The sequence below is a fragment of the Hyla sarda genome, chromosome 3 (assembly GCF_029499605.1).
Source record: "Hyla sarda isolate aHylSar1 chromosome 3, aHylSar1.hap1, whole genome shotgun sequence".
Taxonomy (NCBI): Eukaryota; Metazoa; Chordata; class Amphibia; order Anura; family Hylidae; genus Hyla; species Hyla sarda.
In genome coordinates, this window is record NC_079191.1 from 37,397,002 (window position 1) to 37,419,910 (window position 22,909).

The 22,909-nt window shown below is 45.6% G+C and overlaps 1 protein-coding gene and 1 long non-coding RNA gene across 2 annotated transcripts in view; one reads left to right on the forward strand and one right to left on the reverse strand.

Moving 5' to 3' along the window:
• Positions 1-1,125, reverse strand: part of TMEM18 (transmembrane protein 18) — a 17,993-nt gene extending 16,868 nt beyond the window's left edge. Inside the window, exon 1 of the mRNA XM_056563520.1 lies at positions 1,088-1,125. Coding sequence (XP_056419495.1) covers positions 1,088-1,125 — 38 coding nt within the window. The remainder of the gene's footprint in view (positions 1-1,087) is intronic.
• A 2,418-nt stretch (positions 1,126-3,543) lies between these two features.
• LOC130360541 (uncharacterized) lies at positions 3,544-4,660 on the forward strand. The gene is made up of 2 exons (XR_008890699.1): positions 3,544-4,258; positions 4,358-4,660. It is a non-coding gene; the product is annotated as an uncharacterized LOC130360541 (long non-coding RNA).
• Positions 4,661-22,909: the final 18,249 nt, after the last annotated feature.

Genomic DNA, 22,909 nt, shown 5'->3' on the forward strand with positions numbered 1-22,909 from the left:
TCTGTGATCGAGCAGACCAGAGCAGGAGATGACCGATAATACTGATCTGTTCTATGTCCTATACATAGAACAGATCAGTATTAGCAATCATGTATTGCTATGAATAGTCCCCTATGGGGACTATTCAAGTGTAAAAAAAAAATGTTAAAAAATGTAAAAGTAAAAAGTAAAAAAAAAGTGAAATATCCCCTCCCCCAATAAAAAAGTAAAACGTCCGTTTTTTCCTATTTTACCCCCAAAAAGCGTAAAAAACATTTTTTATAGACATATTTGGTATCGCCGCATGCGTAAATGTCCGAACTATTAAAATAAAATGTTAATGATCCCGTACGGTGAACGGCGGTGAACGGAAAAAAAATTTAAAAGTCCAAAATTCCTACTTTTTTAATACATTTTATTAAAAAAAAAATTATAAAAAATGTATTAAAAGTTTTTTATATGCAAATGTGGTATCAAAAAAAAGTACAGATCATGGCGCAAAAAATGAGCCCCCAATACCGCAGCTTACCGTATATACTCGAGTATAAGCCGAGTTTTTCAGCACGACTTTTTCGTGCTGAAAACACCCCCCTCGGCTTATACTCGAGTGAACTCCTCCCCCGCAGTGGTCTTCAACCTGCGGACCTCCAGAGGTTTCAAAACTACAACTCCCAAGCAAGCCCGGCAGCCATCGGTCGGCTGTCCGGGCTTGCTGGGAGTTGTAGTTTTGAAACCTCTGGAGGTCCGCAGGTTGAAGACCACTGCGGCCTTCGACATCATCCAGCCCCCTCTCACCCCCTTTAGTTCTGTACAGTACTCACCTCCGCTCGGCGCTAGTCCGGTGCTGCAGGACTGTCCGGTTTGGAGGTCATCCGGTGGGATAGTGGTTCAGGGCTGCCATCTTCACCGTTTCGCGTGCGTTGGGGTGTTGGTGCTTGGTGTTCCTGGCCTTTGGGTATATGACAGGTAGTCTTTTAAGGTATTAACCATCTTGGGTCCCTATTTATGTTTGTTATATTGCACTGCTGCTCCCTATGTTACATCAATGTATGTTAGATATTATATCTATTGTTACGATATCATAAGTGTGTAGCTGTACCAGTCTTACATTATGTATGTTCTTGACTGAATGCCTATATCGCCCATACCAGGTCCACTGGCACTTGTTGTCTCCTGCGTAAGGTCATCCTCTGCCTTTTACTATTTTTAAATTGTTTGTTTTTTATTATCTAACAAAGATTGTTATACTTTTTGAAATAATATTAGTATTGTGGGTCTCTTTGTTTTTGGCTATATATCGGTACCCCCGGGACCTACATATGGCACGTATTGTTTTGCCGTTTTGTTGTTTGGCTAAATTGAGTTGTAGTTTTGAAACCTCTGGAGGTCCGCAGGTTGAAGACCATGATGATGACATGTGGTGATGATGACAAGGGGATGATGAAGGGGGGTGGGGATGATGACAAGGGGATGATGAAGGGGGGGGTGGGATGATGACAAGGGGAGGATGAAGGGGGGTGGGGATGATGACAAGGGGAGGATGAAGGGGGGTGGGGATGATGACAAGGGGATGATGAAGGGGGGTGGGGATTTTGACAAGGGGATGATGAAGGGGGGGTGTGGGATGATGACAAGGGGATGATGACAGGCGGTGATGATGAAGGGGGGGGATGATGACAGGGTGATGATGATGAGGGTGTTAATGACGGGGGTCTGGATGATGACATGGGGGGGGGATTGTGTATTTTCCACCCTAGGCTTATACTCGAGTCAATAACTTTTCCTGGGATTTTGGGGTGAAATTAGGGGCCTCGGCTTATATTCGGGTCGGCTTATACTCGAGTATATACGGTATTTAGCACCCCACATGCCCTTTAAATTTAGAAAAAAGGTACCTTACCAGCCACCCCTGTGCAAATCAGCTCAAATGTACATGGTGCTCTCACTCCTGAGCCCTGTTGTGCGCCCGAAGAGCATTTTACGTCCACATATGGGGGATTTCCGTACTCAGGAGAAATTACGTTACAATTTTTTTTTTGGGGGGGTGGGTTTCCCTTTTACCTTTTGTGAAAATAAAAAGTATGGGGCAACACCAGCAAGTTACTGTAAAAAAACATTTTTCTACAATAACATGCTTGATTAGACCCCAACAGTACCTTTTCATAAAGGGTAAAAGGAGAAAAAGCCCCACAAAATTTGTTAGTCAATTTCTCCCGATTACGGAAACACCTCATATTTGGCCCTAAACTGTTGTCTTGAAAAACGACAGGGCTCCAAAGTGAGAGAGCGCCATGCGTATTTGAGGCCTAAATTAGGGATTTGCATAGGGATGGACATAGGGGTATTCTACGTCTGATCGGCGGCTTGCTGAGTCAGCCTGTCTGTAGGGTGCAACTACTCAGCGTTGACTGTAAGGCTATGTTCACATGGGCAAATGTCTACACCAAAATGTGTGTGTGGGTATTTATTAGATTTAGGAGCAGTGGCAGAACATGCCAGCACTACGACCGCTCGGAAATTTGCCAGAATTTGAATTTCTGTGCCAGATATTTCCTGTGCGGACACTAATGGGCCTCTGCTGCAGCGGAATTTCCATGTGGAATATTCCTGCGGAATTCTGCACAGATATCCAGCCTTACAATCATTAAAAAGGTGGGCAGTGCAAAGAAGGGGTGAGACCAAAGGGCAGGACAGGAGCCAGAGACAGAGGGGTGGCAAAATGCGGTTTTGCCTAGGGTGGCAAAAATCCTTGCACCAGCCCTGGTGGCCGTGGCCCGAGCTACTGCACAGGCAGGATCCCTGTGCCCTGTCAATCCCCCGGCCGGAGTGGTTGTTGTGAAAAACTGTGCTACTTTTACATAAGTCATAAATCAGTGTGTAAACTGTGCGCCTAGGAAACCACACCCAGTAAGTGCCCGCTGCATTCGCCAGCGCAGAAAGCCATATATGCCAGCGGAAAGCCATCACATAAATGCAGCACATGCTGTACGCCACGACTATGCAAATATATAGACAGCCTGCAGCCTGTTCCAAGCTATTGTGAAAACATTCATTTAGGCCGGGATTACACTTGGCGTGTTTGTCAAAAAAAACACCCTGCTCGCTGCGGGCACATGTTATGTTGGTATCATTAGGGTGATATGAAACGCCAGACACTAATGGGATTTTCTTCATCCTTTTATGGCGTTTTTAGGTAAATTTATCAAATTTGTGGGATGCCGAAAGTAAAGTTTATTTTTTTTATGAAGTTTTGGCGTTTTTCTTCCCAATGTTTCAATAGAAATCCTTGAGTCTCATGATGAAAGAATCACATGACTTGTAATGAGAAAAGTGGAGTGGGGTAGAAAAGCAGCAATAAAAAATAAAAAAATAAAAAAAATAACCCTTTTATAATAATAATAATAATAATAAAAATAATTGTTTTATCTTTGGCGTTTTTTCCCCCTTCCGACAGATGTCCGTCCAGCTGTTGCAAAACTACAACTCCCAGCATCCAATGAAAGCCGAAGGCTGTCAGGGCATGCTGGGAGTTGTAGTTTTGCAACAGCTGGACAGCCACAGGGGATCACTGATGTTGTATGTCAATCTCGGCCCATGTTGTCTGATCTTGAACCGGCAGCAGGAGCCACAACCACTTTACACAATGAGCAGCGCTGACTGCCGGGACGTCTGCCGAGTGACGTCCTTCCACTCCACACCGCAACGTCAGGGGCGTCACTAGTCAGACATCCCAGCAGCCAGCGATGCTCATTGAGCCTGCTGGGAAGAAACCTATTGGCCCAGGCTGTTGGGGCCACCGAATGATATTACAAATACTGAGTGTCTGGTTAGGAGAAACAAATATAACGCACCCACGGGGAGTAGCGCCATTTTATTAAAAATTACCAAAAATCCCTTAGATAACAGTCATGCAGACTATGTTAAAAAGCTTTTTATTTTCAGCCAATCAGAGAGCAGCACTACTGAAATAGAACTCCCAGGAGGAGCAGCGTGTCACACATGTGATGTCATAACCATTGTCCACCAGAGAGCAGCACTGAGCAGAAATAACACGGCTCCTGCTCATTCTTCATCAGTGAGGGGCTGATGTTGGACACTGTAGGGACCCTGGAATATAGGTGTATACACATGACTGGTAAGTACACTTTCTATATACATTTCTATAATAAACACATACTAAATAATCTTTCTTTTCCTTTCTTTTCTTTTCTTTTTCTCTTTTAGATGCAGTATTTCCAGGATGTGGAGTCGCATTTCCGGACTTACAGTAAGATGACTGGTAAGTACATACACATGACTGATAAGTGCATTTTCCATGTACATTTCTATAATAAACATAATAAATAATCTTTCTTCTCTTTTCCTATTTTCGATGCAGTATTTCCAGGATGTGGAGTCTCATTTCCGGACTTACAGCAAGAAGTTGGATGAAGGCCCAGCCCCAGGAATCACGCACATACACAGACACATTGGCCCAAATTCTAGAGGTAACCTCCTTTAGTATGCCCAGAGGAAGGGCAATACAGTAGCCATGGATTCCCTACAGGTTTCCTCCCCTCTGGAGGTTTTTCCTGTCCTGAGTTAGTTACTGTACGCTCTTTGTGAGTGATGGGAGGTTACAAAAAAATCCCGACACAAACATTTTAATAAATAATAAATAAATTTCCCCTTTTTTTAAAACCACTCTTTGACTTGTTTGTCTTATTTTATTTCTTTGTGTGAAAAGAAAAATAGTGTTAGCAAAATATGAATTATATAAGTTTTTTTTAAGTGTCCAAAGCTGCTCTCCTGTGTGAGCTGCACAATGCGGTGCTAGAGAGGCAGCTGATGCTGGATGGTACAGTTGCCGAGGCAACCGTAGGTCACTCAGCAAGTTCTGTGCACAAGCCTTTTTCTGATGAATGGGACTTATGCAGGGAACTTGCTAGGGGTCATACGGTTGCAAAAAATCAACTTTTGGGTACATGCACTGGCTCTTAAAGGGGTACTCTGCCCCTAGACATCTTATCCCCTATCTAAAGGATAGTTGATAAGATGTCTGGGGTGAAGTACCCCTTTAAGTAATTAGGAAGGGAGTGTGCCTGACAAGCAGGTAGAAAAAAAGCAGCAGGGAGAAATGGCAGGATGCTGAGGAAAGTTTGGCAAGGATAGGGGATAAGCAGAGGACAAGGAGGAGTCCGACCACTGGGGCCCCACTGCGATCTCTGTGATAAGACCCAGTGCTCAGTGAGAAGGAGAAGTTCGCGCTGCAGATGGCACTCACTCCATTATTTTCTATGGCCTCGCCAAAAAGACGCGAGTACAGCACTTGGGCATCATCAGCGCTCCCATAGAAATGAATGGAGCGTGTGCCGTCTACCTGGTAGATACGACAAACCTACTTGTGACTATGATAAAGATGAGACTTATGCTTCCTAACTGGATAGATTGGTATCCATGACGTTTATTTGACTTTGTGTAAAGGTCTCCAAAGTGCTGCTCTTGCCTAAGTGTATAATCCGTTGTGGGGTATGTGCAGGGGCGTAGCTGAAAACCACAGGACCCTCCATGCAAAAAATGTCCTTGGAACCCCCCCCCCCCCTTCCCGGCCACCACGGCCACCCCCCACACTGAAGTCTCTTACAGAGTTTCATGGCCAGAAATGGTGACTACTCACTTTGTCAGTAGATTCTCATCCTATATATTAAGACAATAAGGGAGAATTATCAAAACCTGTGAAGAAGTAAAGTTGACTAGTTGCCCATAGCAACCAATCAGATCGCTTCTTTTATTTTTCAGAGGTCTTGTTAAGAATGAAAGAAGTGATCTAATTGGTTGCTATGGGCAACTGGGCAACTTTTCCCCTGAACAGGTTTTGATAAATCTCCCCAATAATTATTACAACCATGTCACGCACTTAGAGTATCCACCTGACCGGTATTTTTGACACCCTGACGGTATTTTTTAAGTATTATGACAGGCAATTCAATGAGCGATATTTATCTAAGCCTCCTGCGCTGTGAGAGGGAGAGGAGAGAACTAACCCCGCCCCCTCCCTCTGCCAGATGAGCTATGATTGGTGGAGACTTCTCCCTTACACACACAGGCCTATCATCTGCCTGCACAGAACTCAGAACAGAGGGAGGAGATTAACCCCTTCCTGGCTGCCCTGATCCTACATTAAGTGACTGCAGACCCTGTAAGTGCTTACACTGTGACTGATATGGAGGGGGAGGAGATGGCAGAGCAGCAGACTGATGAGAACATTAAGAATGAGGCGTGTTTTTTTTTTTTGTTCAGGATTTTCTACAACTTCAGGACTACAATTTATGCACCTATGAGGGGAGTACAATACGCTCCACTACACTTAAAACAGTATTTGTCTACAACAGCAGCAGGTGTGTATTTTTGGCAGGCCTTTCACAGTAAGTAGGCCCTTAACCTGTTGCGTCCCGGTACATAAGGATGGAAGGCGTACCGGTACGCCCTTCGCATTTCCGATCACCGCCGCTCGCCGGTCTGTGATCGGACCGGGATGACTGCTGATGTCATTCTGCAGGCATCCCGTGCCAATGTCCAGGGGGTCCTGAGACCCTCCCCCCCCCCCCCATGTTGGTGATCGCCGCAAATAGCCGGTGAATTCACACCAGCAATTTGTAGTGTACAGTTTAGAGACCACTATATAGTGGTCTCTAAACTGTAGCCCTCCAGATGCTGCAAAACTACAACTCCCAGCATGCCCCACAGCAGTTTGCTGTCTGGGCATGCTGGGATTTGCATTTTTGCAACATCTGGAGGGCCACAGTTTGGAGATCACTGTGCAGTGGTCTCTAAACTGTAGCCCTCCAGATGTTGCAAAACTGCAAATCCCAGCATGCCCAAACAGCAAACAGCTGTCGGCATGCTGGGAGTTGTAGTTGCGTACCTCCAGCTGTTGCATAACTACATCTCCCAGCATGCCCTTCAGCGATCAGTACATGCTGGGAGTTATAGTTTTGCAACAGCTGGAGGGCCACAGTTTGAAGATCACTGTGCAGTGGTTTCTAAACCGTGGCCCTTCAGATCTTGCAAACCTACAACTCCCTGCATGCCCAAACAGCTGTCTCAGCATGCTAGGAGTTGTAGTTGGGTACCTCCAGCTGTTGCAAAAGTACAACTCCCAGTATGCACGGTCTGTCAGTGCATGCTGGGAGTTGTACTTTTGAAACAGCTGGATGTTTGCCCCCCCCATGTGAATGTACAGGGTACATTCACACGGCGGGTTTACAGAGGGTTTCCTGCTTCAAGTTTGAGCTGCGACAAATTTTCCATCGCAGCGCAAACTCCTAGCGGGAAACTCACCGTAAACCCGCCCATGTGAATATACCCTAACAACACTACAATAACACATAATAAAGGGTAAAACACAACATATACACCCCCATTACACTGTCCCCCCCCCCCCAATAAAAATGAAAACGTATCGTACGGCAGTGTTTCCAAAATGGAGCCTCCAGCTGTTGCAAAACAACAACTCCCAGCACTTCTGGACAGCCACTGACTGTCCAGGCATGCCGGGAGTTTAGCAACAGCTGGAGGCACCCTGTTTGGGAATCACTGGCGTAGAATACCCCTATGTCCACCCCTATGCAAATCCCTAATTCAGGCCTCAAATCCGCATGGTGCTCTCACTTCGGAGCCCTGTAGTATTTCAAGGTTTAGGGCCACATATGGGGTATTGCCGTACTCGAGAGAAATTGCCCTACAAATTTTTGGGGGCTTTTTCTCCTTTTACATAGTTACATAGCTAGTATAGTTGAAAAAAGACATACGTCCATCAAGTTCAACCAGGGAATTGAAGTGAAGGGTGTAAGGGGATAAGGGAAAGGGATGTAGTTTTATAATTCTGCATAAGCATTAATGTTATTTTGTCCCAGGAATGTATGTAACCCTGTTTTAAAGCTATTAATTGTTCCTGCTGTGACCAGTTCCTGAGGTAGACTGTTCCATAAATTCACAGTTCTTATGGTAAAGAAGGCGTGTCGCCCCTTTAGACTAAACCTTTTCTTCTCCAGACGGAGGGAGTGCCCCCTCGTCCTTTGGGGGGGTTTAACCTGGAACAGTTTTTCCTCCATATTTTTTGTATGGGCCATTTATATACTTATATACGTTTATCATATCCCCCCTTAAACGTCTCTTCTCAAGACTAAACAATTGTAACTCCTTTAATCGCTCCTCATAGCTAAGATGTTCCATGCCCCATATTAGTTTAGTCGCGCGTCTCTGCACCCTTTCCAGCTCCACAGTGTCCCTTTTATGGACTGGCGACCAAAACTGAACAGCATATTCCAGGTGAGGCCGTACCAATGCTTTATAAAGGGGGAGTATTATGTCCCTGTCCCTTGAGTCCATGCCTCTTTTGATACATGACAATATCTTGCTGGCTTTGGAAGTAGCAGCCTGACATTGCATGCTATTCTGTAGTCTGTGATCTACAAGTACACCCAGATCCTTCTCTACCAGTGACTCTGCCAGTTTAATCCCCCTAAGACATACGATGCATGCATGTTATTAGTACCCAGATGCATAACTTTACATTAAACAACAGCGGGCCCGTTACAGAACCTTGGGGTATACCACTAATAACCGGGGACCAATCAGAGTACGAATCATTGATCACCACTCTCTGGGTACGATCCATGAGCCAGTGTTCAATCCAGTTACAAACTAAAGTTTCCAAGCCCAAATACCTTAACTTACCTGTCAGACGTCTGTGAGGGACAGTATCAAACGCTTTGGCAAAATCCAGAAACACTATATCCACAGCCATTCCTCTGTCAAGGCTTCTACTCACCTCTTCATAAAAGCAAATTAGATTGGTTTGACAACTTCTTTCCTTAGTAAACCCATGCTGGCTATCACTTATAATACAATTATTCCCTATGTATTCCTGTATGTAATCCCTTATAAGTCCTTCAAACAATTTACCCACATTGCACGTTAGACTTACCGGTCTATAATTGCCTGGCGAAGACCTAGAGCCCTTCTTGAAGATTGGTACCACATTTGCCTTGCGCCAGTCCCTTGGCACAATACCAGACACCAGAGAATCTCTAAATATCATGAACAGGGGAACAGATATTACTGAACTTACCTCTCTAAGAACTCTTGGGTGTAGTCCATCTGGGCCTGGAGATTTGCTTACATTTATATTACTTAACTTACCATGTACCATCTCTACATTAAGCCAGTTCAGTACATTACATGATGTGTTACCAGCACTGACCTGGCCAATGTCAGCTCCTTTTTCCATAGTGTATACAGAACTAAAGAACCCATTCAGTAGCTCCGCTTTCTCTTGATCGCCCGTGACAACCTCCCCATTATCATTATCAAGGGGTCCTACATGCTCTGTCCTTGTTTTTTTGTATTTATATATCTAAATAAATATTTAGGATTAGTTTTGCTTTCTTTGGCCACCTGTCTCTCATTTTGAATTATTGCTGTTTTTATTACATTTTTACAGATTTTATTAAGCTCTTTGTACTGTTTAAATGTTATCGCTGACCCATCAGATTTGTATTTTTTAAAAGCCATTTTTTTGTTGTTTATTGCTCTTTTAACATCATTTGTCAGCCATGTAGGATTTAGTTTTAATCGTTTATATTTGTTCCCGGTTGGAATATATTTAGCTGTATAGTTATTTAGAGTTGATTTAAAGATGTCCCATTTACCTTCTGTATCAGTATTTGAGAACACCTCCCCCCAGTCTATGTCCTGTAGTGCAGATCTCAGCCCAGGGAAATTTGCCTTTTTAAAGTTATATGTTTTTGCCTTCCCCGCCTGTCTTTGTTTTCTACATTTTAAGTCAAAAGTAACTATATTGTGGTCGCTATTACCAAGGTTTTCCCGCACAGTTACATTACCAACCAGCTCTGCGTTGTTGGAAATGATCAGATCCAACAAGGCATCACTTCTTGTTGGGTCCTCCACAAACTGTCCTCCACATAAAATTATCCTGCAATAAATTTAGGAATTTTCTCCCCTTTGTAGTTTTAGCCAACCCCGGACCCCAATCTATATCTGGATAGTTAAAATCTCCCATTATTACCACTGTACCTGCCCGGGCGTCTCTCTCTATTTGTTTGTACAGCCGACCTTCTATCTCTTCAGTGATATTAGGGGGTCTGTAGATTACACCAATTATTATTTTTTCGGTATTTCCCTCCTTTTGTAATTCTACCCACAGTGATTCCACCTCCTCAGAATCATCACACACTATGGAATCGTTCACACTGACTTTCATACCACTTCTAACATACAGACAGACTCCACCACCTTTTCTGTTCATTCTATCCTTGCGAAACAATGTAAACCACTGCAGATTGACAGCCCAGTCATGCGAGGAGTCCAGCCATGTCTCAGTGACCCCAACTATATCAATATGTTCCTCCAGTATCAAGGCCTCAAGCTCCCCCATTTTATTTGCTAGGCTTCTGGCATTTGTGAACATACACTTTACATTTCCATTTTACACATATAGTCTCACTAATGGGATTTTCTGAGTTATTGGGGTTAATGTTATTATTTGAGTTATAAGGGCTAATTGTACTATTTAAGTTATTGGGTCTAATGGGATTTTTTGAGTTATTGGGTCTAACGTTATTATTTAAGTTATTGGGGCTAACGGTATTTTTTGAGTTAATGGGGCTTATTGTAGTTATTGAGTTATTGGGGCTAATGGAATTTTTTGAATTATTGGGATTACAATTTTTCGGGCTACATTTATTTTTACAGCTGGTTTGTAACCCATGGATCTCCTTATCCACTGTTCTTAACCTCCCCCCACAGGACTCCTCTCCACCCGCCATTATGTCCTGACCCCTCTCTAACCTATCCATCCCACTGTCTGCTTTCTTTGCTTTATTATCCTCCCCCCACTCACCTAGTTTAAATACTCAGCCACCCCTTCCAGGATTCTCTCCCCCAGCACAGCGGACCCCCTTCCATTCAGGTGCAAATTATCCGTAGAATAGAGTTTGTACCCCAATGAAAAGTCAGCCCAGTGCTCTAAAAACCCAAACCCTTCCCCCTTACACCACAACGTAAGCCATGCATTTAACTCCCTAAGCTCCCGCTGTCTTTCCTGCGATGCGCATGGCACAGGAAGTATTCCAGAGAACACAACCTTAGAGGTCCTTCCCTTCAGCTTGGCACCTAGTTCCTTGTAATTATTCTTCAAGGACCTCCACCTACCATGTATTCTGTCGTTGGTTCCCACATGGACCACGACAGCTGGGTCATCCCCAGCCCCCCCTAGTAATTTGTCCACCCTTTGCACCACATGCCGAACCCTGGCACCAGGGAAACAGCAAACCATTCGGTTGAGGTGGTCTTGGCGACAAATTATTCTATCCGTCTTCCTGATTATAGAATCCCCTACCACAACTAACTGTCTTGGCCTACCTGCATTACCATCCCCCACACTACTAGTTGAGCTGTTCCCCCGGCTGTTAGGGAGACCAGTATCCACTAGGGTTGCCATCTCTGATACTGAGGCCCTCGCATCATCACCCAACTTGGCAATTTTACTTGGGAGATCAGAAGCAGAAGTGACCTTCCTTTCCCTTGCCCCCTTTCCAGTCCCTCTAACTACATTAACCCAGCTCCCTACTTGGGCCTCCTGGCTAGTTTTTCCAACCTCCATTTCTACCCCACTAACTGCTTGCTCTGTAAGATTGTCAATCGCCCTCAATGTTGCATTTTGCTCCTCTAGATCTCTAATACGAGCTTCCAGGTGGGCAACATGCTCACATTTGTCACAGCGGTATTCACCCTGAAGCTGCTGCTCCAGAGATGTATACATGTGGCACAATGTGCACTGAAGAAAACCTCCAATCCTGCTGTCCATATCCTTGGTGACAAACAGCTGTTATTAACTATTAAGAAAAACTACTTTTATCAAGGGAGTGTAATACTTACAGTTACAGTGGGTCCTGCTTACAACTCCTGCTTTTTAAACTTCTGCGTATAAAACTTCTCAGATGTTCACACTTAAGAATACAACACTTTTAGAATACAAACTAAAGCTTCAGAAAAGTAAAAGTTTGTGTCTACACATGCTGGTGTTGCCCCAAACTTTTTATTTTCACAATAAAAGGAAAAAAATACCCCCAAAATTTGTAACACAATTTCTCTTGAGTACGGACATACCCCATATGTGGGAGTAAAATGCTCTGCGGGCACACAACAAGGCTCAGGAGTGAGAGCGCACTATGTACAGTTGAGGCCTAAATTGGTGATTTGCACAGGGGTGGCTGATTTTACAGCGGTTCTGACATAAACGCAAAAAAATAAATACCCATATGTGACCCCATTTTGGAAACTACACCCCTCACGGAACGTAACAAGGAGTATAGTGAGCCTTAACACCCCACAGGTGTTTGACGAATTTTCATTACAGTTGCATGGGAAAATAAAGAGAAAACATTTTTTTTTTTCACTAAAATGCTGGTGTTACCCTAAATTTTTCATTTTCACAAAGGAAAATAGGAAAAAACCTCCCCAAATATTGTAACCCCATTTCTTCTGAGTAAGAACATACCCCATATGTGGATTTAAAGTGCTCTGCGGGCGAACTACAATACTCAGAAGAGAAGGAGCGCCATTGGGATTTTGGAGAGAAAATTTCTCCTTAATTGAAGGCTACGTGTGTTTACAAAGCCCCCAAAGTGCCTGAACAATGGACCCCCCCCCCCCACATGTGACCCCATTTTGGAAACTACACCCCTCACGAAATGTCATAAGTAGAGATGAGCGAATCAAAGTTGACGAACCCGAATTCGTTACGAATTTCATGAAATATTCGATTTGCAAGGAATGCGAATATCGCTGCGATTCTATCACGCGAATCGCTTCCATAAACCCCATTTTACAGCGTTCCAGGCTAAAATAGACCTAAAATGGCAGATCCACATGTCACTACATGGGGCAGGGGATTATGGGAGGGCATGAAAGTACTGCGGGAAGGGAGGTAGGCGGGATGACCCTGAATCACATGCGAGATGCAGCCTATCAGCATTCATTGACCCCTGTGATGTCACAGCCCCTGGGGTCAAGTCCTGGGAAAAAAAGTGTGGGAACTCACCCAAGATTTCCATTTAAAGGGGTACTAGACATCTTATACCCTATCCGAAGGATAGGGGATAAGATGTCTGATCCCAGGAGTCCGGCCACTGGGGACCCCCCACATTCTCCCTGCTGCTCCCGGAGTTTGTTTAGAGCGTTGGGTGGAGTGCTGGAGGCTCGTGACATCACGATCACGGCCCCTCAATGCAAGTCTATGGGAGGGGTCGTGAAGGCCATTGCGCCCCCTCCCATAGACTTGCATTGAGGGGGCATTACTGTGACGTCACAAGCCTCTGCCCTGCATCACCAGTCATCCGGCACAGAGCGAAGTTCGCTCCGTGCACCGTATGTCTGGGGTGCCGCAGCCGAGATCGCGGGGGTCCCCAGCAGAGGGACCCCCACGATCAGACATCTTATCCCCTATCCTTTGGATAGGGGATAAGATGTCAAAGGGTGGAGTACCACTTTAAGGTCTGGTCCTGCAGGGCTCTTGCTAATGGGAACTGCGTTCCTGCTGTGGAAAAAGTGCAGGAACACTGTTCCCATGAGTTCCTGCAGGACTTGAGCCCTGCACAGCCCTATATAATCGGCAGTCATCTTGCTGCTGCTCATTTCATCTATGCACTCAGATGGAGAGGACGGGACTGTGTGTGTGAGTTGCTCATACTACAGCGTACCACTGGCAACTGCTAGTCACATCAGCATTGTGGACAGACAGAATCGCAGTGCTTTGCTTGTTCTTTTCACTGAGAAGGATCTTACGCCATAAACCTCCTATTCACGTTATTCAGCTTTTCGTTGCCTCATACATATCAACAAGCTGACTCAACTTTATGAACCACCTTATCACCTTATTTTTCAGCGCAATTCTGTGCTTTTTTCCACAAGTAATCATCTGCTGCTTATAATTGTGTGTAGACTGTATAAAAACCAGTGCACACCATTCTTAACACTCTGTGACAGAGTGCAATTTAGGGTTAAATCCCTTTTATTTTTTTATTTTTTTCCGGTGGTGCTGCACTGTTGTGTCCTGCTGCTGTTCAAAAATATGTTTTTTTCAGCGGACTGTAGTGCATTTGTCTGCCCTCATACGTGCATACCACATACCTACATCAAAGCAGTCTACTATTTTGTATCTGTAACAAGTCTAGATACAGGGAAAGTCCTGGCAAAAGTAATCACCGTCTGGTGCTTTACAAAAATACTGAGTTTTTCTGCGTATTGTTGCGCATTTTTTTGCCCTCATACGTGCTGGTGAGTTTTTAGGCTCATTGTAGGGCATTTTTCTGCCCTCCTAAGGGCATAACGCATACATACATCTAATAAGTGTACCATTTTGTACCTGTTAATCTGTCAAGGGCCTACATACTTTGAAAGTCCAAACAATATTACTCACCGGCTGGTGTTTTACAAAAATGACAGAGTTTTTAGGCTCATTGTAGCGCATTTGTCTGCCCTCATCAGTGAATACCGCATACGTACATCTAAGTAGTGTACCATTTTGTACCTGTTAATCTGTCAAGGGTCTACATACTGTGAAAGTCCAAACAATAGTACTCACCAGCTGGCGTTTTACAAAAATTACAGAGTTTTTAGGCTCATTGTAGCGCATTTGTCTGCCCTCACCAGTGCATACCGCATACGTACATCTAAGTAGTGTACCATTTTGTACCTGTTAATCTGTCAAGGGTCTACATACTGTGAAAGTCCAAACAATAGTACTCACCGGCTGGTGTTTTACCAATATTACAGAGTTTTTAGGCTCATTGTAGCTACAACTCCCAGCATGCCTGGGCAGTCTGGGCATGCTTGGAGTTGAAGTTTTGCAACATCTGGAGGGCTACAGTTTGGAGACCACTACTTAGCGGTCTCCCAACTGTTCTCCTCCAGTTGTTGCAAAACTACAACTCTCAGCCTACCCTTCGGCTGTATGGGCATGCTGGGAGTTGTAGTTTTGCAACAACTGGACGCACACTGGTTGGGAAAGATTGTCTCCTAACTCAGTGTTTCCCAATCCGTGTGCCTCCAGCTGTTGCAAAACTTCAACTCCAAGCATGCCCAAACTGCCCAGGCATGCTGGGAGTTGTAGTTCAACATCTGAAGGACCAGATGTTACAGAACTACAACTCCCAGCATGCCTGGACTGTCTGGGCATGCTGAGAGTTGTAGTTTTTCAACATCTGGAAGAGCACAGATTGAGACCACTGCACAGTGGTCTCCAAACTGCGTCCCTCCAGATGTTGCAAAACTACAACTCCCAGCATGCCCAGACAGCCAAAGGTTGTAGTTTTAAAACTCCTAGAAGCAGCAGTGAACATCAATTTACGGCGATCTTTACTGCTGCTTCCACTTGCCTGCCGCCGCTGCCTTCTAGACTTGCCTGCCGCCGGCTCCACGGGTGCCTGCTGCCGGTCCCCAGTCCTTACTGCCATGCTGTCCCCGCCAGTCCCCCCGCAGGTATGTGCCGCGGCCCCCCGCAGCTCTCGGGATCCTCTCCCTGCTCTGCCCGACTTCTAGGGGCGGGCAGAGCAGGGGGATCTGAACTTTAACCCCCCCCCAGTCAGCGATGACTGTGATTGGTCCACAGGGACCAATCACAGTGATCGCTGACCAGGACCATCCACAGATGGTCCTGGGGGGGCTTGCGGAAATTTTCCCCCGCTGGTAACAGCAGGACTTCTGCCAGTTAACCCATGCGATGCCACGCATCGCCGGGTTAACTGCATGACATATATAAATGTCATGATGCACGAACTACCTGCACATCATGACATTTTTATATGTCATTCTGCGGGAACGGGCTAATTACACGATTTAGGCAGCCGTGAGGCCTCTTTTAGCACGAGGCCTTAGGCGGCTGCCTAAATCGCCTAATTAGAGAGCCGCCTCTGAATTTGATAGTTCAGACATTTACGCATGCGCCAATACCAAATATGTTTATTAAGTTTTTTTTACACTTTTTTGGGATAAAATAGGAAAAAGGGGCAATTTAAATTTTTACTGGGGGAGGGGCTCTTTCAAATTTTTTTAAAACTTCTTTTTTAAAGAGATGAGCAAATTATTGAAAAATTCGATTAGGCCGATTCGCCGAATTTTCCCAAAAAATTTGTTACGGTCCGAATTTATTTGTGGCGAATCGCTATTAAAAACGGCTATTTCTCGCCTACAGAGAGCCTCAGTAGGGGTGTAGAACACTTTGCCTTGCTGTAACATGCATAGGGTATGTGCTGGGATAGTGAAATAATACTGTTATTCAGTATGACATGCAGATCATAGGCTTCGCTATTAGAATCACTATCGCAGAGCGGCACAATGACAGAGCCTGGAGGTGGCATTAGCATGAAGAGATCATATAGTAGCTGAATGACACAGCCTGGAGGTGGAGGCAGCACGAGGAGACAATATAGTGGCTGAATGACACAGCATGGAGGTGGCAGAAGCATGAGGAGACCATTTAGGGGCTGAACAGGGACACGCACGCCGGAGCAGAGAGGCAGAGGCGGAGGCTCGCATGGACTGGGGCTCGCATGTGTGCGTGTCCCGCGATGCTAGTCCCAGCCTCATCAGCAGCATCTGGTAAGGGGACCATGTGCTCACGGCCAGCGTGTGCGGCCGGAGCGCATAACGTAACAATCTCCCAGGATTTTTAGGTGGAAATAGGGATTGGTTCACAGTAACAAAGTAACACTTTCCTCGAAAAAGTGGAAGGGAACAACGTATTGTCCATTTTAGCAGGTGGGGGTAAAAACTTCCCCTGTAAGGCCCTACTCTTGCCCTATTAATTCCCTTGTTGGCAATTAATCACCCTTAACAGTTCTGCCCCACACAGGAAACTCTCTCTATTTCCACCTAAAAAATCTGGGAAATGGCAGTGTTTGTAGGTGGAAATAGGGAGAGGTTCCTGTGTGTGGCCGCCCTTTTAGGGTGAATAATACTTGCCAAGAAGGGACTCAATAATGCGAGAGTAGGGCCTTACATGGTAAGTTTTTACCCCCACCAGTTAAAATGGACCATACGTTGTTTCCTTCACCCTCTTAGAGATCTTTGCATCACATCAATACTTGGTGGTGTAGGTGGCACATGGTGTTTTTTGCACACCTTTCCTTTTGTATGATTTCAAAAAAATTTGGGTACATATATTTTATCCTAAGAATATTATTAAAAGTTATGTTTTACGTAATGCATATCCTAAATACTTACTTGTGGCCTGATGCGGAAGAATGTCTGTAACTAAAGAGCAGCATCTTAAACATGTTTTGCACAATCCATATTTGTGAAGTGTTGGTGTGGCACCATGGTCAATCTACTATGATGCATCAGGCATTGGTGGGTGGAAATCCTAGCTGATCCATGCCTGTTTCATCGTGGACAGATAAGTTCTCCTTGGGGTTACTATGGCCCCCTCCGCAATAAACACCCACTCTGATGGCACACTACTGGCTGGGCGGGACAGCTTTTCCAGGGCAAACTCTGCTAGTTGTGGCCACAAATCAAGTTTGGCTGCCCAGAAGTCCAGCGGATCTTCAAGGTGTGTTGGCATGCTCATGGCAAGGTTTGCCACCACCTGCTGGTTCCGATCCTGCTCCAGGTATACCTGCTGCTGATGAGTTGCTTCACTATGCGGGTGAAGAAAGGTACTCATCAGCGACTGTAGTATCAGGCTGCTGCTGATGGAGCTGGTACTGCTCCTCCCACCCCTGAGGCCCCCCCGAGTAAGACCTGCGAGTAGATGGACGATAGCACCGATAGGCATCGGCCAACTGACTATGCAGGATGTCTCTGTAGTAGGTCAGTTTGTCCTCCCTCTCAGTGGGTGTAAAAAAGGCCCCAATTTTGTGCCGGTAGTGAGGGTCCAATAAGGTGAGAGCCAGAAGTCATCCCGCTGCCGAATGTTGACAATTTGGAGGTCATTACGCAAGCAAGTGAGCATGCATGGTGCCATTTATGCAAGTGACTCGGAGGGACTCCCTGCCTCCCTCTCCACTGCATACTGCCATGGTGTGTCTGGATCCTCTGTCTCGCCTTCCTAATAACCCTCTAGCTCCTCTAGCTGCTCCTGCTTCTCCTCTCCTGTCAGATGACTAGAAAAACTGCCCATTTCTTGAAACCTAAACTGTGCTCCACTGTGCCCCTCCCCCCTCCTCCTTCTCCTCCAGTTCAACCCCCACAGGGCTCATGTGGCCGTGAGATGTAGGTGTCACGTCTCCATTGCCCTGACCAGCCATTGTTTCCAACACGTGTTGTAGTAGATGAAGCAGTGGAGTGACGTCGTTCATCCCGTAATCCTGGCGACTGACTAATAATGTGGCTTCCTTAAAGGGCCTGAGCAAACGGCAGGTGTCTCGTATGAACTGCCACTGGGTGACATTGAAGTTACACAGGGGAGTCCCCCTATCTGCTTGGATCATCAATAAATCGGTGATGGCTTTTCTCTGTTCGTATAGTCGGTCCAACATATGGAGGGTGGAATTCCAACATGTGGAAACATTGCAAATCAAACTATGTTGGGGCATTCTGTTCCAACGCAGCAGCTCAAGGGGGGGGGGGGGGTGCTTTGCGGTGTACGATTGGCTGAAGTGCATGCAAAGTTTCCTTCCCATTGTTAGGATGTCTTGCAGATGGGGGAACACTTCAGGAACCGCTTGACAACTAGATTGAACACGTGTGCCATGCAGGGCACATGGCTCAGGCTTCTTTGTCGCAGCGCAGACAAAGGGGGAGATTTATCAAAGGATTTAGACAGTTTTTTCCTGTCTAAAATTGTTGCACAGAAAGTCGCAGTCTAAATAGGATTTTTAAAACATGATGCATTCTAGTCTATTTTACACGGAAAAATGCATTAAAAGTGACTTTTTGGCAACAAGTCGCATGGGCTTAAAGTACGCTGAAATGTCAGACTATGCTGGAGCAGGTACAAAAACAGTCTACAAGCATAGATCCAGAAGTCTCTGCGCATAATTTATCAAGAGCCGTGCTACTTTTGATAAATTAGGCGCACAATAGACCAGCCTAATGCTCTGTAGTTTGGTCAATATTGATGCGGGACATAGACAGCTTTGATAAATTTCCCCCACAATGTTCTTCCCGTTTTCAGTCACCATGGTTCCCATTTCCAGTTTTCGTGGAGTAAGCCATAATCCGATTTCTTTATGAATGACTTTTAGCAGTTCCTCCCCTGTGTGATTTAGTTCGCCAAGGCAAACCATGTGAAGAACAGTATGACACCGCTGTGCCCTGCACACATGGTATGCTGGAGGGGCACTGAGACTTGTCCGGGCAGTGGAGGACACGGTGGAGGATGAGGAGGCCGAGTTGCACACTGTCACAGGACCAATGGCCTGAGAGCGTGGAGGGGGAAGCAGCATGACCTGCCCAAGTTGCTGTTGTGGCTGTGCAGGAACCACATTCACCCAGTGGGCCGTAAAGGATATGTATTGTCCCTGACTGTAGTTACAGCTCCACATGTTGGAGCTGCCGTACAGACCGACAGGCTCAAGGACTGGCCCGCCTTCTCTTCCACAAAATTGTGCAGGGCTGGTATTACCTTCTTCATAAAGAAATGAGGGCTTGGGACTCTCCACCTCGGCTTGGCACAAGCCATCAGTTCTCTGAAAGGTACAGAGCACCAGCAATTTAGACAGGAGCCCATTCAGCTTCTGCGCCGTTGGATGAGTGGGCGCATACTGTTGTCTCTTGGACATGGCTTCGCCGATGGATTGCTGGCGGAATGACTGACTCAAAGTAGGAGGAGCAGGAGCATCTGGAGCGACAGAAGAAAGGTATGACACAGCTCCCTTCGGCTGAGGTGGTGGAGCCTTGGCTGGCTGAAACAGGGAGCGGATGGCCAGTGGGTGATGCAGCAGGCTTAACCACCACATCGGAGCCACGGTTCTCCCAGGCCGCTTTATTGTGAGACTGCATATGTTGACGCAGGGCCGTGGTGCCAACATTGGAACCCTGGCCACGCTTCACCTTCTGCCGACACATCTTGCATGTGGCCATGTTAACCTCCTCTGGATGCTTGATGAAAAACTGCTATGGTGTCCCAGTACAGGTATGTCGAGTAGGTCCTGTCAGATTGAGACCTTCAGTGCCTTGGGTCTCCCCTTAGGGGACTCAACCTCTTCTGATCAACTTGTTTGTCATTCAGGAGTCCGAGAAAGCTTTGACTATTTCAGCATGCTGGGAGTTGTAGTTTAGTAACAACTGAGGCTGCAATGTTTGTAAATGACTGTGTTAGAGCAGTGTTGCCTCCAGCTGTTTAAAAACTACAGCTCCCAGCATGTCCACACCTCCTTTATCTGTAGTTTTGCATACACAATAGAAATCTCCTATACTGGATACCGGTATACTTTACAGCAGGTATCCAGTATGCTGTAAAATCTAGACTAGTCGGTCTGGCTAAAAGACAGGCGACCCCTAGTGGTGGCTATTTTGAGCTTGAATTTCAGGTGGAAAAAAAAAAATTAACAGGTGTATATTGTGAAATGTCATATTATAATGAGTCCTGCAATATATGAAAAGTTTTTAACAATGACAGTGCCTCTTTAACCCCTTAAGGACCAAGCGGTTTTCTGTTTTTGCACTTTCGTTTTTTCCCCCTTACCTTATAAAAATCATAACCCTTTCAATTTTGCACCTAAAAATCCATATGATTGCTTATTTTTTGCGCCACCAATTCTACTTTGTAATGACATCAGTCATTTTACCCAAAAATCTACGGCGAAACGGAAAAAAAATCATTGTGCGACAAAATTGAAGAAAAAAAAACATTTTGAAAATTTTGGTGGCTTCTGTTTCTACGCCGTACATTTTTCGGTAAAAATGACACCTTATCTTTATTCTTTAGGTCCATACAATTAAAATGATACCCTACTTATATAGGTTGGATTTTGTTGTACTTTTGGAAAAAATCATAACTACATGCTGGAAAATTAATACATTTAAAATTGTCCTCTTTTTACCCCTATTACTTTTTTATTTTTCGACGTACAGGGTAGTTTGAGGGCTAAGTTTTTGCACCATGATCTGATGTTTTAAACGGTACCATTTTTGTTTTGATCAGACTTTTTGATCGCATTTTATTCCTTTTTTTTATGGTATGAAAAGTGACCAAAAATACGCTATTTTGGACTTTGGAATTTTTTCGTGCATACTCCATTGACCGTGCGGTTTAATTTACGATATATTTTTATAGTTCGGACATTTACACACGCGGCGATACAACATATGTTCATTTTTATTACGTTTATATATTTTTTATATGAAATTTGGGAAAAGGGGGGTGATTTAAACTTTTAATAAGGAAGGGGTTAATGTGTGTGTGTTTCAACTTTTTTTCAACTTTTTTTTTTTACACTTTTAGTCGCCTTAGAGGACTTTTAGGAGGAATCATTAGATTCCTCATACAGATCACTATGGTTGTATAGAACCATAGTGATCTGTGTGCTCTGTGCTCGATTGATAAAGCCTGGCCCTGCCAGGCTTTATCATTCAGAGAACCGGAGCCAGCACTGAAGGAGAGGTAAGCCCTCAGGCTACCTCAGCAGTGGATCGCCCCCCCCGCGATTGTGCTGCGGGGGGGGGGGGTGATCCACCCCACTGGACCACCAGGGACTGAATGCAGGCACCTTTAAACGCCGCTGTCAACTTTGACAGCGGCGATCTAAAGGGTTAATAGCTGGCTGCGGCGATCGCTGCATGTCGGCTATAAACGCTGGCCCCCAGCTGCAGCAATCAGCTGGGGGCCCGGCCGGTATGACGTGGGCTCGAGTCGGGAGCCCGCGTCATACCCGGTTAAGGGCCATTGGACGTGTATACACGTCCATGGTCCTTAAGAGGTTAAAGCGTACCGGTCAGATCCAACTAAAAAATGTCTTTTAATAAATCACTCAGTACCTAATCCTGACCATGTACATCTAATTTTTATGTGTCTAGTACCTTTATTAATTTTTTTTACTACACTTTTAATTTAGCTCACTAGTCTGAATTCCTCTCAAAGGGAGGGGCGTGGCCTCACTGTGCAGGTCTCCGCCCCCTCCCTCAGTATGCTGTCTGCTCACATCTCCCCTAGCATTAGCAAAACTACAACTTCCAGCATGTCCTCACTGTCAGGGCATGCTGGGAGTTGTAGTTTTGCTAATGTTAGGGGAGATGTGAGCAGGCGGATGGTTACATCTCCCCTAGCATTAGAAAAACTACAATTCCCAGCATGTCCACAGTGTCAAGGCATGCTGGGTGTTGTAGTATAGCTAACCCTAGGGGAGAAGTGAGCAGCAGGCAGGCGGACAGCGAGTGGCGGGGGAGTTTTTTTTTTCGGGGGCAAAGATGTAAGTGGCGGGCAAAGAGATGCTAGCAGAGAGCCAGCAGCGCTGGAGGCTGAAAGTGAGTGGCGGAGCGGGCAAAGGGAAAGTAACCTGTCACCAGGCCGCAGAGAGATGTATCCCCGCTAGGGATACAAGTCAGTTATCTCCCCCACAGCGCAGCACTTCTGTCCCCCGATCCCTAAGAGTAGAGATTGGGGGTACAGAAGTGAAAATAACCTGTCACCCGGCCACAGTGCGATGTATCCTCGCTGGGGATACATGTCAGTTATCTCCCCCGCATTGCAGCACTTCTGTCCCCCGATCCCCGAGTATGGAGAATGGGGGTACAGAAGCAGAGAAATTTTACCTGCAGAAGCAACTTGAGTGCCCGGGCAAAGTGCGCTCACAGTGGGATGACAGTGTGCTTCCTCCCACTGTGAGCGTACCGATAGCGGGACACAAGATGACAGAAGGAGGAGTTTTCCTCCAGCTGTGAGCCCTTCCCTCACAGCTGTCAATCAAGGAAGTGGGTCCATGAC